The sequence below is a fragment of the Gracilinanus agilis genome, chromosome 3 (assembly GCF_016433145.1).
Source record: "Gracilinanus agilis isolate LMUSP501 chromosome 3, AgileGrace, whole genome shotgun sequence".
Taxonomy (NCBI): domain Eukaryota; kingdom Metazoa; phylum Chordata; class Mammalia; order Didelphimorphia; family Didelphidae; genus Gracilinanus; species Gracilinanus agilis.
The window spans coordinates 66,650,368-66,670,256 of record NC_058132.1 but is presented as its reverse complement, the minus strand read 5'-3'; the positions used below and the strand labels follow the sequence as shown (position 1 = coordinate 66,670,256).

Sequence of the window (19,889 nt, the reverse complement as noted above, 5' to 3'; positions counted from 1 at the left end):
GAGATCCAATGAACTAAGTCACCACACAGGGAGACTACACTAGGACAACTACGTCTAGGGGAAAGACTGACAGCTATAATTACTGAGAATTTCCCCTGAACTGCAGAACTCCAAAGTTCTATATATTCTTTTGAGATATAGGAAAGGAAGGGCATCCGACTGGTTACTTAAAGGCTTGGGACTCAAAAGACTGCAAGAATAATTAAGAGTTGATTATACCAGCTAATCTTATCTAGAAGTATTTTAGAGTAAAGTTCTTTCTCACAAATTCAGTTCTTCAGGGTTGAGGTACAAATTTCAGAAGCTAGGTAAAATAGTCAATTCAGCTCATTCAGGCTTTAATAGGTATGACTAAGATAGTGTCATCATTCCTCCCCCCCCCCCCAAGTGATTGCACTATTGAATATAAGAGGAACTTTAGAGTCAATCGAACTGAGTTCCTGTCTTTTTTCTTCCTCCTCTGTCTCTCTCTGTATCCTTGGAATATATGCCCAACAATGGGTAGCACCTAATGACTTTGAGCAGCTTCAAATTGTTTTCTAGAATGTTTTTTTTTCAATTAAAATATTGATCAGAAGGCTAGTACCTATCTTTCCCCAAACCCTCCAACAATGCTTCCATCTTTGTGGTTGTTGTTCAGTTGTATCTGGCTCTTCATGACTGCTTTTGGAGTTTTCTTGGCAAAGATACTGGAATGATTTACCATTTCCTTCTCCAATTCATTTTACAGATGAAGAAATGAGGCAGAGTTGAATGGCTTGCCCAGGGTCACATAGCTAGTAAGTATCTGAGGTCAGACAAGTCTTCCTGACTCCAGACCTAGCACTCTGCTACCTACCTGCCCTGCTTCCATCTTTGTCATTGCCAGTTTGTTGGCTGAGAGATTAAACTTCAGAATAGTTGATTTGCATTCCCCTTATTATTAAAGATTTTAAAAGAATATTTCATATTATTATTAGTAGTAGTTTGCAATCATTTTTTGGAAAACTATTTGATAATACCCTTTAACCAATTTACCCATAAGGGAATGATTCTTGGTCTTAATTATTTTTGTTAATTTCCTATGCACTCTAGTTGGTAATCATCTTGATCAGCCATCCTACCTCTTTAAAAGTTCTTTGTCTTTACAATATTGTTGTTATTGTATAAATTGTTCTCCTGGTTCTGCTCACTTCATTCTGAATCAATTCATAACTAGTCTTCCAAGGCTTCTCTGAAACCATCTCCTTCACCATTTCTTACAACACCCAAATATAATCCATCACATTCATATAGCACAACTTGTTCAGCTACTCCCTGATTGATAGATACCCTCTTTGTTTTCAATTCTTTGCCACCACAGAGTTGCTATAAATATACTTGTACATTTGAGTCCGTTTCCTCTATTTTTGGTCTCTTTGGAAAACAGACCAAGTATTGGCATTGTTGGGTCAAAGGCTAGTACAACGCAATAGTTTTTTGGACATAGTTCCTAATTGTTTTCCAGAGTGTCTGGATCAGTTTCATAGCACCACCTAACAGTGAATTATACTTTTTACTCACAGCTCCTCCAGAATGTGTCATTTTCATCTTTGTCAACTTTGAGGTGATATTTTTACCAGCACTTCAGGGAAGGTAAGGGTAAGGAGGTACATCATTTTAGAGATGGGGGACAGCCAGGCAAAATGCCCAAATTTGGGAGATGGAGTGGCTTAAGGAAAAGTGAGGGAACACTAGATTGAAAGAATTTATGGGAAAAGGAAGGAGTGTGAAAGGAAATTAGCCAAAGCAATCCTGACTATTAGAAGAGCAGGGACAGTATCATTTTTTCATCTCTTTATTCTCTTATGTTTTCTTGCACATCATGCTGTGTTATTTTTCGGTTCTAATCCTGTATCTTTATCAATGTAACAAACTTCTGGTGAGGAAGCTACATCATACAGATTTGCAACTGTTCTCAATTTTTAGTCAGAGTTATCTGGGGGCACTGAGAGGACAAATGACTTTTCCAGAGTTAAGCCAATGCCAGAGATGAGATTCAGTCCAGGTCTTCTGGACCAATTTTCCAACCACTTTGTCAATCTTCATTATGTGTAAGATTTTACAGTTTCAATAATAATCATTATTAAGTCAAATTTTTACTGTGTGCAAAGCACTGAGCCAGAAGAGTTAGAGATACATAGTTTAGATAAGACAAAGTCCCTAATGGTATTTATTGTATAATGGTCAACAGGCATTTATCAAGCTCCTACTACATGCCAGGCTCTATCCCCATTAAGTGCTGGGGATAAAAGTAAAAGAAAGTCCCCATTTCTCTAGGAACTCACAATTTAATGGGGATAACATGCACATGGCTATTTATAAGTAATGCAAAGCCAGGATAAATTGGAGGTAATCTCATGAGGAAGGCAGTGGCATTAAAGAGAATTAGAAAAGGCTTCTTACAAAAGGTGACAGTTTAGCTAGGACTTGGAAGAAGCCAAGAGGCAGAGAAGAGGAGGGAGAGCATTCCATGCTTGAGGGACAGCAAGTTATTAAAAATGCCTGGAGCAAAGGAATGCAGCATTTTATCCAAGGAACAGTGAGGAGGCCAGTGTCACTTGGATCACAGAGTAGGTTGTGGGGAGTAAGATATAAGAAGCTTGGAAATGGCTTGAAGGGACCAGGCCACAAAAGGCTTTAAGGGCCAAATAAAAGGATATTGTATTTGATCCTGAAAGGCACTAAAGAGCTTTTGGAATTGATTGTGTTGGGGTGGGGTGGGCATTTTTTAAATGCCAAATGAGGGGTAAAATAGGTGGTTCAGTGGATAGAGAACCATGTCTAGAGATAGGAGATTCTGGGTTCAAATCTGACCTCAGACACTTTCTAGCTGTGTGACCCTGGGCAAGTCACTTAAACCCCATTTCCTAGCCCTTACCACTCTTCTGCTTTACAACCAACACACAGTATTGACTAAGATGGAAAGTAAGTTTTGTTTTTTTTTTCTGAATGAGATCTGTGAAAAAACCTGGGGAATACAACAGGACAGGTTTCAAAAATCTTTATGTTCCTCTTTATCGCATAAAGCAGGCACTTAATGTGAGCTCTTATTAGATAATAATATGTGACATGTCTATAGCAATTTAAAATTTGCAAACATGTTACATCCATTATCTCATTTGAGACTCTCCATAACTCTATGAGGTAAGTACTTCAGGTGTTCCCTCTTTTACAGATGGGTTAACTTCAGGCTAGGACAGGTTAAGTGACTTATTTACCCATGATCATTTAGCTACTAAGTATCTGAAGGAGGGATTCATACTCAGGACTTCCAGACTTCCCTATAGCAACATTTCCTCTTAATAATAATAACAATAACATTTATATAACACTTAAAAATTTGCAAAGTGCTTTCCATGTTGTCTCATTTGATACTTATGATAACAATAAATGTAGGATAATAATCACAGTTGACATTTATGTAGCAATTTGTATTTTGCACAGTGCTTTAGAAATATTTTCTTACTTGATTATTAAAATATTGGGAGATATAGGAGTTATTATTTTCCTCATTTTACATTTGAGGAAACAGAAACAGAAAGAGGTTAAGAAACTTTTGAAGGGTCACACAAATAGTAGCTAAATCAGAATTAAAAAATTTTTTTTAACCAATTACATGTAATAACACATTTCCACATAAGTTTTCCAGAGTTATAGAATCCAAATTGTCCTCCTCCTTCTTTCTCTACTCCTTCCAGGAGCTGGCAAGCAATTCAATCTGGGTTATACATGTATTTTAAATCAGAATTTGAATTCAGGTCTTCCTGACTCCAGGTCCCATGGTCTATTTCATGCATCAATTATATGCCCTTTAGAAGGGACTAATAAGTTTATGATGAGTGCCGTCGTCATAAATGTTAAGTACTGTCTAACCTTGCCAGTGGCATTAGTTACACATATGTATATAAATAAATGTGCATGTGTGTGTATATACACATCCACTTAGGTGGGGCAAGGTATGTGTACATGATGGACTATAATGTTTTTGTTATTCTTAGACCAACTGGCTATTCAGCTCCTAGGCCAGCCTCGTTCCATAAGAACTTTTCAAGGGTTGTGGGTCCTTGTTGACAGTTTATGACTTCGGCAAGGAGCATCTTCTAGCCCGCCTGCTCTTGAAGAAAGAGTAGATAAATAGTGTTTACTGGCCCTTTAAGGGGACGGTCTGGAGCGTTGCGAGGCGGAGCCTGAGACGACGCTAGGCCGCTGTCACGTGTGTCGGCGTCTGCGGCCTCAGGGGTCACGTGGTGGCTGGGACGGGGAAAATGGCGGCTTCGGGGGAAAGTGGGGCCTCGGCCGGCGGCGGCGGCAGCACCGAAGAGGCGTTTATGACCTTCTACAGCGAGGTAAGCCTGGCGGCGGCTCCGGCAACAACGATGGTTGCGCCCAGAGCTGGGCCCGCGGCAGCAGCGACGGTCCTGGCCGTTCGGCTGGGGCCCGAGGCCCGCTCAGGGTACGCTGGCAGTGCCCGGCCTGGCGTCGCCGCCTCCTTTGCCGGCCTTGGGCCCGCCCTCTCCGGCTCCCTTACGGCGGCTTGCTCCTCCCTCTACTAGCTTTTCCCGGCACCCCTCTCCCTCCTATCATCAGTTCCCTGACTTTCCCCTGTTCTCGGCTCTCTTCTACCCCCGAGTCTCCCTCACCGTTCCCCCTCGGGTTTCTACTCCGCTCTTCTCTCTGCCTCTGGATTTTTCTCCTTTTGCTCCCTCTCTCCTGTTTTCTTTTCCTCTTATTATCCCCATGCTGATGTCCTCTATCTTGCTGCCTCCTTCCCTCCTGTAGTTCCCCTTCCTCCTGCTGTCCCATCTCTTTCCCTCCCTATTTATCTGCGCCTCTTTCTTCCTGCAGGGAGCACCTCTTTGCTGACATTAGTCCCTACCTTTGCCTTGGATATCGGGGAGCCCTTCCACATGAAACCTGGGATGGGACCGGGGGACAGCGCCTCAGTCTGAGACTCTTGGGTTTATCACATGCTCTCCATAACATCCACATTTACCTTGTTTTGACAGAGGAAAAAGTAATGATAACAGCAGACATTCCTAAAGAGCTATGTGTCAGTGAAATCCCGTGGCTTGTCCTTGTAGTAGAATGTTAATTTTTTGAGGGCTTCTGTCTCAAGCCTGCCTATATTCTAGCATTTAGGGCAGTACTTGGCACATGATGAGGCACCTCATATACACATGTGATTTGGTGAGTTTCATTTGATCCTCTCAGATTATTCCAATTTTACTGATGAGGAAACTGAAGCTCAAGAGGATAATTGACTTGCCCGGGGTTGAACTATTCATGAATGTCTGGGACAAGATTCAAACCCAGTTCTTCCTGACTATAAATTCAAGATTATATATCCTATCCCAGTGGTTCTTAGAAACCTGGTGTCGGGGGCAGCTGGGTAGCTCAGTGGATTGAGAGACAGGCCTAGAGGTTGTAGGTTCAAATCTGACCTCAGGCACTTCCCAACTGTGTGACCCTGGGCAAGTCATTTGACTCCCATTGCCTTTAAAAAAAAAAAAAAGAAAGAAAGAAAGAAACCTGGTTTCCAGGAACAACTTTTTAAATATTTTGATGACTGTTTCAATAAAATTAGGTTTCTTTGTAATTTTACTAATTTTATATATGTAATTTTGAGGACGGGGGTGTAGCAAAGGTTAAGGATTCTCCTAGAAACAAAGTTTTGTTTCAGAGAACTGAATTCTCAGTATTGTACTAACTTGTTCAATTCTGTTTTCAAATGAATATTGTCAACATTTCTGTTAAGTTTGGTATGTTATAATATTGTCCCTATTTTATAGAATAGGAAACAGGTAGAACAAGTGCAAGTGATTTGTTCAAGGACCCACAGGCAATTGATGTTTTTATAACTCTGTTTCCTATGTGGTCTGCTAACTCCTTTTTTCACAACCCCCTTTGCCTCCCCATCCATAATATAGGGGCTTGGTTTCTTAATTATAATCACTGACTTCTCTATATGGAATTTTTGTAAGGGGGAGCAAGAAGCTGAACCATCACTGCAGCAGAAAAGAGGGGAAAGGGGACAGCTGGGTAGCTCAGTGGATTGAGAGCCAGGCCTAGAGACAGGAGGTCCTAGGTTCAAATCTGCCTCAGACACTTCCCAGCTGTGTGACCCTGGGCAAGTCACTTGACCCCCATTGCCTACCCTTACCACTCTTCTGCCTTGGAGCCAATACATAGTATTGGCTCCAAGACAGAAGGTAAGGGTTTAAAAAAAAAAAAAAAAAAGAAAAGAAAAGAAAAGAAAAGAGGGGGAAAGTAAGAGGCTTGGAGGCCACATTGGAATCCTTTGGTGGAGGTTAAATCCATTAAAATTGCAGGGGAGAAATTTCCATGGAAATTGACCTTGGTATGGTAGCATTGAATTCCAAAGGAACAATTGAAGAGAAGCGGCTTACTGAAATGGAGAAGATTTGGGCTCAAATCCCAGTGCTTTTTCTTCCTTATCTTTGTGATCTTGTTAACCTGTCCCAAGTCATGGATTTCTCTTCCATTAAATGAAGACTTTGGGGTTAGATCAGGGGTTCTTAGTAATAAATAAATTTCAAGGGATCTTTGGATGGGAAAAATAATTGCGGGGCAACTGGGTAGCTCAGTGGATTGAGAGTCAGGCCTAGAGACAGGAGGTCCTAGGTTCAAATCCGGCCTCAGACACTTCCCAGCTGTGTGACCTTGGGCAAGTCACTTGACCCCCATTGCCCACCCTTACCACTCTTCCACCTATGAGCCAATATACAGAAGTTAAGGGTTAAAAAAAAGAAAAATAATTGCACCTTAATTTTCACTGATTTCTAACTGAAATTTAGTATTTCCTTCAGTTATTTTTTTCCCCTCTAAAAACCTTATCTTCTGTCCTTGTATCAATTCTAAAACAGAAGAATGGTTGAGGCTAAATTGTTGGAGTTAAGTGGCTTGCCCAGGGTCACTCAGCTAGAAGTGCCTGAGGCCAGATTTGAAGGCTTCCTGACTCCAGGCCTGGCACTCTATATCCTGTGCTATCTAGCTACCCCTTCCCTCCGTTGTTTTAAGAACTTCATTTTGAGGAGCAACCAAAGAGATCCATATCAGAAAAAAAAAAAAAGCTTAAGAATCTCTATCTAGATACTCTTTAAGGTACCTTCTAGCTGGGAATTCTATGAAACAACTTAGCCTGATCTTGAATGAGAGGCAGAATACTGTGATGCTGGTCTTGGAGTAAGATGAAATGAATTCAAATGTTCTTACCTTTATATCTGTAATTCAGGTTACTTAAAACAGTCTCTTTCTTCACATTCAAAATTTGGAGTAGCTAAACTAAATGATTTTTTAAATTGATTCTGGATCTAAATTACCCTGGAGACACCAAACAGTTTCTTTTCATTTTTTCAGGTGTTTATACCTGAAAAGGTATTCTTGTTCTTGGTGTCAAGTTTTATTCTACTCCTGAGTAGTAATTGATTATTTATGTGTCGTAGGGAAAAATAGCACCCCAGATTTGTATGAACTAGATAAGAGGGATCCTCCATGTTGATCATTGTTTCACCTTCCTAAGATCCTTTTGGACTAGGTTTTGAAAAGGCTCAAGATAATAAACACCTGGGTTTAGAACAGTTTCTAGGTGGACTATAGAGTTCTGTCCCTGAGGACGTGTTTCATGAGAGAACTTAAGTTTCTTTCCAATACTTAACCTTCAAGTTAGGGGTAATAGTAATTATAAAAGCTGGCATTTATATAGTACCATATCCATTATGTCATTTGATTCTCACAATAATCATGTGAGGTAAGAATTACAAGTATTATCTCCATTTATAAATGAAGAAGTCTCCTGAGATGGTGACTTACAGAATGTCACCCAATGAGTGTTAGCTGGCCTTTGAACACAGATCTTGCCTGTCTTAAAATCACTAGTGTCCTGACTACCTCTGTCTTTCTCTTACTACCTCTAGCTCTCTTCATGTTTCTGGCTCTCTCTATTTTTTCTATTTCTTTAAATTTCTGAACTTATAAACTCCCCAAAACTGATATTTCCATTTATAAAAAGAATTGCATGTGAAACCAACAATTTATGTTCATCTTGTTTCTTAAATAAGAGTTTATGATAAATTTAACGTATTCATTTCATTATTGTCCAGCTTGTCTATTTCCTTCTAAAGTTGCTTCTCTTCTGTGCATTTTAAATGCTTCAATGCTGTGGCTATGGGGAAGAAATTTCAAGACCTTCATCTATAAAATATAAATAATCATATTTAAATTAACTCATTGTGAATAAAGGTTTTAAAATAATATTTATTTGCTGTCTAGATATTATTATTGTAAGGGATTTAAATATTTCACCAATTGAATTTGGCTAATGAAGTTTCTTTTTCTTTTTTCCAGGTGAAACAAATAGAAAAAAGAGATTCTGTTTTGACGTCAAAAAATCAGATTGAAAGACTGACCCGGCCTGGATCATCTTATTTTAATTTGAACCCATTTGAGGTGAGTTTGTCTTTTAATTGTTGGAATTGTCTTAGCCTATTTTATTGCCACCGCCTCACAACAAGCACTTTCACAGAAGAGGGATACATGGATGGTTTATTTTGTAAGTGAAGTTTTGAAAACCCACTTGGACTTGCTGTGAGAGTGGGTACTTGTCTTAGATGATTTGTTTGAAGGTTGTACTCTGAAATCTTAGACACCTTTCTCTTGGTATTTGCTACTATTTTTCATCAGCCAGCGCTTACAGTGTGATTGGGTTGCTTCCCTGGTGTCTTCCTTATCTTGTTTATTTTAAAAAATTTAATAACAGTTTATAGACTGATTAGATTTTTTAAAAGAGTGTTTTATGAGAATGACTTCTGTAGTTCTCATGTTATATTTTTATTGGGGAGGAGTGGGGTTAATAAATGATTTTATTAACAGTGTTTGCTGTTTTGTCCTGCAGTTACCTACATGGAGAGGATAATTGAAATAATCTCCTTAGGGAGATAGAATTCCTAAGGGATATTATGCAGTTTTTATGCTATCTATAAATTTAACGAAAAGAACAATAGTTGAGATTTATATTTGGGGGGACATGGTAGAAAGAAAAGACTTGGAGGAGAACCCTAGGAAGAGGGTGAAGATTCAGGAATGGGTAAAGAGAAATAGATGGAGAATCATGAGAGAATAGTATCACTGAAGCTAGATGATGATAAAGGTGCCAAGAAGGGGTAAAGGGGGTGGAGCAGAGATTTATCAAGTCCATAGGCTAAGGTTGTGAAGGAGGATAGAGGCAAGAAAGAGACTATTTGATGTGGTGGTCATTAATAACTTGGGGGAAAATTATTTTTTTCCAGTAGTGAAGCAGGAAACTGGATTGCAAGAGGTGAAGATAGATTTTAGGTTGCCTAAAGCAAGATGATCCTGGTCAAGTCAGTCTTTATCTGATTTTTTGATGTTAAAGTAGAATCTCTTTTTTTCTATTTGTTTCACCTAGAATAAGGGAAAGAAACATCTTTAGCTAAATTCAGTAGGTGAAACATATTTTAATCCTTAACAATAATATTATCGAGACAGCAAATTAATGTTTATTCACAACATAGTAGTTGTGACTTCATAGTGGAAAGAATTCCCCACAGAGCTACTAAGTATTAGAGTCAGGTTAGTTATAATAAAGTTAATGCTATAGCTAAGATATCGCTAGAGAAATTGTGGTATAATAGATTGTAAGAGAAGAATCTAGACTGAGGGTCATAGGCATAACTGGACTATTGGCATTTTGGGAGGGATCACCTACATCAGCGAAGTCATAGACTGATCAAACATTCAGGCATTAGTAGCAGAGTGTCTTTGAGTGAGAGGAACGAAGAATGGCTTCACTGTAATCTGCCTTGTGTATACAAGAGCTGGAGCATTGTTTTCCATTCTAGGTGTCACATTTAGACATGGTATTAAGCTGGACAGCATTCAAAGGAGAGCAACTAACACAGCAATAAGTGTTTTGAGATCATGCCGTAATAGTAAGTTTGGTTGAAGGAACTGGAACCATTTAGCTTAGAGAAGAGAAGACTGGGTTTCGGGGAGAGGCCAATTAGATAGCCATCTTCAGATATTTGAAGGGCTTTCAGATGATGGGAGGAGTATAAGACTTGTTCTCCTTAACCCTAGAAGGCAGTATAAAAAAATAATGGATGAAAGCATGCAAAGAGGAAGGTCTAGGGTACATGTAAGGTAAAACTCTTTAACAAATTAGAATTGTCCAAAAGCGTTTTGGACTTCCTCTTGAGGTAATAGGTTCCCCTTTGTTAAAGCTCTCCAAGCAAAGATTAGATAACAATATCTTGGACATATTATAGATGGAATTCATTTTAGGTATGGTTATTCTACATGGAGCTAAAGTTCCTTCCAACTCCTAGGTTGTGCTTATAACAAGTGATGGATAGTAAAACAGACAAGTGTAGGTTACTTTTTCTTAGGCGTTTGGTGGAAGAGAGAAAATAGTTTCTTTATTTCTAGCAGATCGTTAGGTTCTAATGAGGTTGAGGCCAGTTGCTTTTCTAGTGAACCCTAGCTATAGATTGTATCAACCACAGTCTGTAACATGGACCAAAAACCCTTAAAATACAGGCAGAGAGAGACTAGACCAGAGTCTTTGTAAGGCTTATACTTACCTATAGATCTACATTAAAAAATTGCCACTGCTTTGGATCTATCTGGGTCCATTACTCCTTGTTATTGGGAAATCTTATACCATATGACCTAGATGAGTTGGGCAGTAGTTTTCTCTTTATATAAAAAGCACAGAGTTCATTTAATTTTTATACACCACAGGTTATAAGTACTCAGACATTTGATTTAAGATATCCTTGACCTGAGAGAACACAAAATTTTAAAGACATCCTTTAAAGTTGTATTCTCTTTTTATTATTCTGTACTTCATAGAGTCAATGGAAAGTTAGGTCTGGAAGGGAACTAGAGTCCTAGGGTGGGAAGTTGAGGGAGAGGTTGAAACAAATGACCTGTGGTTTGACATATGAAGGAACTGAGGCTGTGAGTAGGGAAGGGATTTAACCAGAGAGTTATGAACAATTTCTGTTTACATCTCTTGATACTGAGTCCCCCCAGTCTAGCACACTATTCCTTACACTGGGCTTCTTCCCTTACTGAATGTTTCCTGATACCTTTTCTGATATGTCCCTTAAAATTTTTTTTAGTTGATACCTTTTGTCTTTATACTATCATTTCCAGATATACTCTCCCTTAGGATAGTGAGAAGCAGTTAAGCAAAATTGACCATGTATACAATATTCCACATTCATAGGTTTCTTCTACCTCTTACCCTCCATTTTTCTCCCAGGAGTAAGGTATATTTTATCATATCTTTTTTTGGGTTTAGATTGGTCATCATGGTTATTTGAAGTTGGTTTCTTTTAGTTTACATTATTATAATCAGTGATGTATTCTTGTAACTTTTAAAATATTCTTTGTAAAAATAGATTTCTATTGCTATATTCCACCTAGATTTCTCTGTATTCCTCTCAGTCATCCCTTATAGCAAGAGGAAGAGAGAAAAGTTCAACCAAAACCATTCAGTAGGTTGAAAAAATTTTGACATTTTCCACGTACCCCAATCTTTGCAAAGGTGTAATGGAGGTGGGAAGTATCTTCTCCGAATCTTTTTTTGGGGAGTCAAACTTGTTCTTTATAATTTTATAACATTCAGTTTTGATTGCTTTGTGGTTGTTCTTTCCATTTATATTGTAGTATATTGGTCTCCTGGCTCTGCTTATTTCACTTTTATGAGTTCATATAAGTCTTTCCATGTTTCTCTGTACTTTTCATGCTTTCCCTTTCTTACAACAGAGTAATAAATATTCCATTATATTAATGTACTACAATTTGTTTAGCCATTCTCCAGTTAAGTGTTTCCAGTTCTTTGCTATCACAAAAAGTTCTCTTATAAATATTTTGGTATATAGGGGGCTCTTTTTTAAAATCACATATCTTCTTGGGATATATTCCTAGTAGTGTAATCCCCAGGTCAGAGAATGTGAACATTTTAGTCATTTTATATACATAATTGCAAATTGCTTTCCAGAATGGATTTACCACTTTGTAGCTCCACTAAAAATACACTTGTCTTTCCACAAGCTCTCCATCATTGATTTTTCCCTTCTTGCCAGTTTGCCATCACCAGTGTAATCTTTTTTTTTTTTTAAACCCTTACCTTCCATCTTAAAATCAATACTGTGTATTGGTTCCAAGGCAGAAGAGTGGTAAGGGCTAGGCAGTGGGGTTAAGTGACTTGCCCGGGGTCATAGGAAGGAAGTGTCTGAGACCAAATTTGAACTCAAGATCTCCCTTTTCTTGGCTTGGTTCTTTATCTGTTGAGCTGCATAACTCCCTCGAACCAATGTAATTTTTTTTTTAACCCTTACCTTCAGTCTTAGAATCAATACTGGGTATTTGTTCTAAGGCAAAAGAGTGGTAAGGGTTAGGCAATGGGGGTTAAGTGACTTGCCCAGGATCACACAGCTAGAAAGTGTCTGAGGTTAGATTTGAACCCAGGACCTCCCATCTCTGGGTCTGACTCTCAATCTACTGAGCCACCCAGCTGCCCCCTCATCAATGTAATCTTAATGATTGACTTTTTTCTGGTTGGGATCATAGGTGCTCTATAAATGTTCATTGGCTTGATTCAAATAAAAATTGAATTATCATAAGTTCATATATCTTGGATTTCATCCTATTCCCCTTTAGTCATGAGCTCCTGAGTCTTAGAATCTTAAAGTTACATAATTAAAATTGGAAGGGACCCCAGAAGTGATGTATTCTAACTTTGACCTCACTAGGACCCTTTTTATTTTACCACCAATAGATAATCATCCAGACTTTTAAAGTTTGCAATTTGGAGAGACTGAGCCAAGATAGTGTTGGTGGTGTTGTTCTTTCATTTTAGTTGTGATCAACTCTTTGAGGCCCCAGTTGGGCTTTTCTTGACAAAGATACTGGAATGGTTTGCTATTTCCTTCTCCAGCTCATTTTTCAGATGAGGTATTGAGGCAGACAGGATGACCTAACTTGTCTAGGATCTCACAGTAAATGTCTGAGGCTAGATTTGAACTCAGGAAGATTGATCTTCCTGACTTCCAGGGCCAGCATTCTATCTACTGTGCCGCTTACCTGCTGCAATATGGTGTAGTATCAGGAAAAAAGGACCTTGAGCTCCCTCATCCCACCCCCGGCTTTTCCAGGCACATTTACAAAATGTACCAGCCTGAATCCTTATTGAGAAATCTAGGGGGATAATCACTTGAATCATTTTTCCAACTCAGGTGAACATAGGGAAACAGACTGACAGATCTTTAGAGATTAGGCACACAGCTCAACCAGGAGCACTCCACAGAGAGCATCCATCATAGGGAGAGGCATCAGGGCAAGATGATACTCCAGATCCAGCATGAAGGGTTCTTCCCTGGTGTGGGGTGCAGGAACAGGTGCCAACTGGTGGCTTTACTGTTCACTTCCCAGTTCCAGGTCACAGATCCAGGGTGGATTGATGAGAGGACCTTCCTGCCAGGGTGGCATTCCAGGGTGAGGAATGGTTGCAGGCCCTAGGCTGTATCATAAGCAAGGAGCAAGTTCAGAAGCAATCAGCAGCTGTGTGGCTCAGACCCCAGGAGTAGAATGGGGTCTTAAGTTCCAGTCCCCAGCCCTGTCTGAAGCCTACAGAGGAATAACCAGGGCAGGAATCCTAGACCAAAGGGAATCCTACAGTTGCATCACTCTGAACCAACAGTGCTTTCCAGATGTCTAATATTGGCTGAATCCAGCAGCAGTCTAATGGAACTTCAAATGAGGTAAGCCCACAGCATGTTGCTTAGACTTAAACCTAGGTTAGGAAATTACAAAGCTCAGATCTGGGGGGAAGTGATCAGATTTACCTTCTGTCATATTATATAGACCACTTTGGGAGCACTAAAAGCTTTCATGGGCCCAGCCTGAGCTGCCCCTGAGATTCTGGAATAACACAATACTTAATACCCCCCTCTCCCCCCCATAATGATTTGACCAGTCCAGTCATTCCTTCCAGAAATGCCAGCCTTAATATTGAGTTCAAAGTTATGAAGCAGTTTTGGGAAGGGCAGCTTGATAGCTCAATGAATAGAACATCAGGCCTAGAGATAGGAGATCCTAGATTCAAATCTGCCTTCAGACATTTCTTAGCCATGTGATCCTGGGCAAATTACTTAATCCCAACTGTCTAGCCCTTATTGCTCTTCTGCCTTGAAACTGAGACTCAGATTTGATTTTAAGAGAGAAGGTAAGGGCTTTAAAAAATAACTTTTCCAAAAAAACTGAATATAATTGATTAAAAAATAGATTTTTAATGAAAGAAGACTTCTACATATTTCTGATTAAAATACCATATATATATGAAATTTGCAGTGTAAACATGGAAAATAAGAGACACATAAGTTAAACATGAATGAACAATCATAAGGGACTAGAACAAGGATGAACTGTTTACATTCTAATATGGGTAGATGATTCATGTATCCTCTCTGAACCTTATTATCATTAGAGCTCATAGAAGGAGTCTAATTAGAAGGCTTAAAAATGGTTCTTTTATATCTTGATCTTAAAAGAATAAAAAAAGGAGGCCAAGAAGAATACATAAAGGGGATGAGGAAAGGAAAAGGAATTGCAGTGCACAAAAAGGAATTTATATAAATAAGAAGGAAGGGATAGGAGAATGGCTGACATTTGAACCTCTTTCATCTTTACTGGTTAAAAGAGGGAAGAACACACAGATATTTGGGTGCAGTCATAGGTTTCATTAAGCAGGGACACAGGAGGGAGATGGGAATAAGAAAGGGTAGATTAGGGAGGGAAAAGTCATAAAACAAACTCTAAGGTTGTACTAAACTATAACTTATTTGGGGGTGATAAAGTTGGAAACAGAGGGGATGCCCATCAGTTTGGGAATGGCTAAAAAAATTCTTGTTCATAAATGTGATGGAATACTGTTGTACTCATAAGAAATGATGAAGGGGATGGTTTCAGAGAAACCTGGGAAGATTTTAAAGAATTGTTGCAGTATGAATTAAGCAATAGCTTATATACAGTGACAGCAATATTGTAAAGACAAATAGCTTTGAAAGACTTATGACTTCTGAGCAGTATAATGACCAACCATGGTTCTAGAGGACCCATGTTGATATGTGCTACCCACCTCCTGATAAAGAGGTGAGGGATTCTGTTCCACAATGGTAGTCATTGTGGAAATTTGTTTGACCATACATGTTTATAATATGAATTTTTTTTTCTTAGTGGGTGGCTGGGTTGGGAGGGAGAGAAGGTAGATTTTTGCTAATTAAAAAAATGAACAGAACAAAATAAATTGTTATTCAGTCTGGTCTTGGAGACTTGGACTTAAATTTTCATATCATTGAGTCTTTTTTCTTGGCAGTCTTTTAAAAAAAAATTCATAATTATATAGACTCTAGTTTGCCCTGGTAAGTATTATATAGTAACTTTGTGGTTTACAAAATACTTTCCCTGCAACAGCTGTGGTAGGTAGATAATATTTTACATATCAGAAAACCAAAGCTCAGGAATGTGCTCTTAGTCACACAGTTCATATTTAGAGCTAAGACATGACTCCAAGTTCCTTTTTCCATTATACCCCATGGTCTCTGGAGACAATTGCTATCATCATTATTTCTTTTAAAAAGTCTAAAGTGTTTTATTGATGTTTTTACACCAGTCATTTCTCAAAATATTCTAACACATGTACTTCTAAATCCCAAATTGAACTCTTCCCTTGTAAGCAGTTAAGTAACGACACTAGAGAGATAACAGTACAAGTTTCTGCCTCAGCGGGCTCATGCCTTTGCTGATAGGAGGAAACTGCATTATAATATTGGACCACTGTTGAATTTTCAGGTCTTTGGTTTGTCTATATTCATTTTAGTCATTTTTCATTGGCATTATTACAGCCACTGCATTTTCTGCCTTCTTATTTTGTTTTGGTTGTACTCCTTCCCCCAGCTTACTAATATTATTGTGTATCCTTTTGGAGGCATAGGACCTCTGAAACTTTAATTCCTTCACTCAGTTCTTGACTCAGAAAATACTGTTATTTTGATCAGGCACATCCATTGGCAGATACTACCTTCTTCAAACATGTTGGGCTTTCTTTTTATCTTTCATCTCAAACTGTCTTTAGGACACACGCCCATCCTAACCATCTAGTTGCTATTGACTGGTGACAGTACATTCCCTCACTCTTTCAATGTTTCCTGGTTTATAGCAACCCCTCCATTTGAAGGGAGATTTGTTAGAAAATGGAGTATAGGCCTGTACCAGTGTTTTGTCAGTGGTTGCCATTCATTCCCTAAAATCTCTGTTGGTACCTGGTAAAGCTTTTTAGAGACTTCATTCTTATTCCTTTCCTTGTTCTATAACTGTTATTTCTTTTCCTTCTCAGACTGATGTGACTTTCTTTGCTCCCATAAATAACCAATCCTCCCTCATAGGCCTAGACTATCCTGGTGCAGTGGAGAGATCACTGGATTTGGAGTCAGATCACCTGGATGTAAATCTCAGGCTTAACTCATGACCTGTTTGACCTTGGACCAGTTCTTTTTTTTTCCCCCTTGGCCTCAGTTTTCTTTTCTGTAAAGTGAGGGGCTTGGACCGACAATTTCTCAAGTGCTATCTAGCTCTAGACCTGTGGTCCTGTGATCCTCCACATAGTCTGACTCACTTCTGCCCTGGTACCACCCTTCTTTTTGATTCTTGTACCCTGTTCTCCCTGGGTTGCATAATAGGAAATCTTTCTGATTTCAGACTTGACCCTTTAGAAAACTATTCTGTTGATGATACTGGGAATTGTCCACCTCAACAGACATTCTCTGATCATCATGGAATATTGGTCTGAGGAAAACTAAAGTCTAAGGAACCAAAAATTCATGACGTTTGAATTTGGATGGTCTCTAGACCTTTTGTTTATGATGACTAAACCAGTGTGCTGGTTAGACACTTGGTCAGAACTGCTATAGGCTTCACTGCTGAAGTGAAGTCTTAATCTCTGGTTTTAGCTCTTAGCCATGTCATTGTTATGTGACTGAAGTGGGAACTGGATCTTAGTGATGCCTAAGAATGCATCTCTCCTTTTGCCTTGCTGGCTTAAACAGCTATGGGGCAGAAGAATTTTTCTACATTGTTGGAGGAAGAGGGAAAAAAAATAATACCTGGGGGATTGACCTTGGGGTTAGAAGCCTGGCTCTGTGTTTAAGGTGACTTCCTTTCCTGGTAAAATAAGCCAGTGGAGGACCATAGAAATGACTTAGGAAATGAAATAGCTGTGCCTGTGGGCAGGTGCCCACAGTCATTGATTGGCTCAGAGAAACCACATGTTCGCACACTTCTGTTTTTGGAAATCCTTTTTTGTTGCTTTAACCTGATCACTGTTGGCACTTATAGGTTCTCCAGATAGACCCCGAAGTGACAGATGAAGAAATCAAGAAGCGGTTCAGGCAGGTAAGCCACCGTTCTGGAGCTGTCAGTGGCCCCTGAGGTCTGTCTGGATGAAATTACTAGATCCATGGCACAGCCTTATTTGTGGTTCAGGGAGGAATCACTTAAGGGCTATATGATCCCTTATAAAACTAAGATGTGGCAATGTGAAAGCCACTGCTTCACTTTAAGCACAGTGATGTTTAAAACCCTATAAACCATGTTTTACTCCTAAAGCAGAAAGTGTTACACTTATGTTATAAGAGCCACAGAGAACTCAAAGTTACTTTGTGGCTGAACTTCAAAGTAGGGGTGTGTTTGTTGGGGGTGGGGGATGCTCTCTCTTAGACCCAAATCTGCCAGAAAAAATTTTATTTAAGATTTATCTTATTGGAGAGAGAGATGTTTCCTCCATGCCTCTGATGTGACTTTCTGCTCCCAAGATAATTTTAGATAATGTCTATAGGAATCTTGAAGAAGAAAAATCCCAGTATGTAAAAATATAGTTTAGGTTAATGGTTCAAAGTAATTGTGCAACCAAGACACCATCCCATTCCTTCTTGGACTACTCTCTTCAAGGAATCAATGAAAGATCAATACAGGGGATATTTATTGAGAAAAGAGGCAACAAAGATGCCTCTCTTTCATGGAATAGAAGTGGGTCCTAGTGTCAAACACTTCTGGGCTGGGGAAGGTTAAAGACCTTATTTGGACATTTTGGGTCATCAACTTTTAGTTATCTGGGAACGTTTTCTGAAGGGAGAAGTCTGTGAAGAGTTTTTAGGTCAGAAATTTTATTTCTTAATATTTCCAGTTTTATTAAAAAGTTTTTAAATATACTTCCACATATCAATGTGATTCCTCCCCCCCCCCCCCAAGCCCTTTCCCTTTCTTAATCTTCTTGCTTGTGTCCTTCACCAATGTAAGTGAAAGAAGGACTAAATAACTTTCTATAAGGTGCTTTGGGGAAGGATCTCTAGGAAAGGATATAGGTATTATTCATATACATATATTTTGATGACATCCATGTTATAGATAAAGGAAATACTTTTTTAGTATCTGTCTATAAATATATAAAATCTGGAAACTCTTCCGGAAGATCCTTCCCCAAATCATCTTATAGAATGTTGTCTAGACCTCCTTTCACTTAAACTTATCCTTTTGCTTACTTATTCTCATGCACAGTCATTCTCCCAGGTATGGCTCTTCAGATCTTTTTACAGAAATCCTGCACCTCCTGGTTGGTTGAGTTTTACTTCATCATTGTCTCCTTTAGACTGAATAATCTCATTCCTTCTGACCTCTCCTTGTAAATCCATTTAACATATCTTCTCCTCTGAACACTTTCCAACTTTTTTCTGTCCCTCTAAGTGCATCCAGTACTTTCAGAAAAGCCCGACCAACACACTGTATTTCCCAGCTCTTTGATGTCATGTTCCAGATTTCATCCTTGCTTTTTTAACACATTGCTGACTCACCCATTTTAAGATGAAGTCAAACTTTTTCCATGGAGGCTACTCAGTTATTTCCCATTTTGTGTGTCTTTGTGTGTTTTCCTTCTTAAGTGGTCCATTTTCTCTTTGTTTTCAAACCTAATGTTTTATTAAAACAGGACTTCTCTTTGTCTATCCATTTCATTTCTTAAGTACTGTTTTCATTTTAAGATGTTGGCAGATTCTCTCAACTTAATAGGCACATATTCTAATCTTTCCTCAAAATAACAGGAGGAATAGCTGATCTTTATATAACATTCCCTCCTTAGCTCTAGTCTCCCATTACCAGCTGCCTAGTGGACATCTCAAACTGGATGTATCATAGGCTTCTTATACTTAACATGTCTAAAATAGCACTCAGAATTGTGTCCTCCTCCCAGCCAATCAGTCCCTTCACTGAACTTTCCTATTACTGATTCCTGTTGAGGACATCAAAGTCTTCCCAGGTTTTCAAATCTGACAAATCTTGCCATTTCTATCTCCACATGTATTTGACATCCAGCCTCTTCTCTTCACACATGCAATCATCACCTTGTTCAGGCCCATATTACCTCCCACCTAAGCATTTTGCAACAGCTTGCTAACTGGTCTCCTTGTCTCGTTTCCCCCTACTCTTGATTTGTCGTCCTCATATTTGTCAAAATGATTTTCACAAGATACAGGTCTGTCCATGTCTCTCCCCTGTTCAGTAAATTCCACTGGCTCCTTATCTACTGAGTAAGGCAGTGACATGACTTTCAGATCTTGATCTTGGGAAGATCATTTTGCTTTGCAGTGTCCAAGGGTTTTGGTTCTCTTTGCAGCCCTGCAGGTAGCTAATGCAAGTAATAGTCACCCTATTTTATAGATAAAGACTTAAGGCTCCAGGCAGGCTACATGCCTCATATGGAGCAGGACTAAAAC

At 39.0% G+C, this 19,889-nt stretch overlaps 1 protein-coding gene across 2 annotated transcripts in view; it reads left to right on the top strand.

Annotated features, from left to right (window-relative positions):
• The first annotated feature begins 4,274 nt into the window (after positions 1–4,274).
• DNAJC8 (DnaJ heat shock protein family (Hsp40) member C8) overlaps positions 4,275–19,889 on the top strand; it is a 28,332-nt gene continuing 12,717 nt past the window's right edge. For both annotated transcript variants that reach the window (XM_044667940.1, XM_044667939.1), the window contains exons 1-3: positions 4,275–4,367; positions 8,386–8,487; positions 17,461–17,517. In XM_044667940.1, the coding sequence (XP_044523875.1) occupies positions 4,287–4,367; positions 8,386–8,487; positions 17,461–17,517 (240 nt within the window). In that variant the 5' untranslated portion in view covers positions 4,275–4,286. The remainder of the gene's footprint in view (positions 4,368–8,385; positions 8,488–17,460; positions 17,518–19,889) is intronic.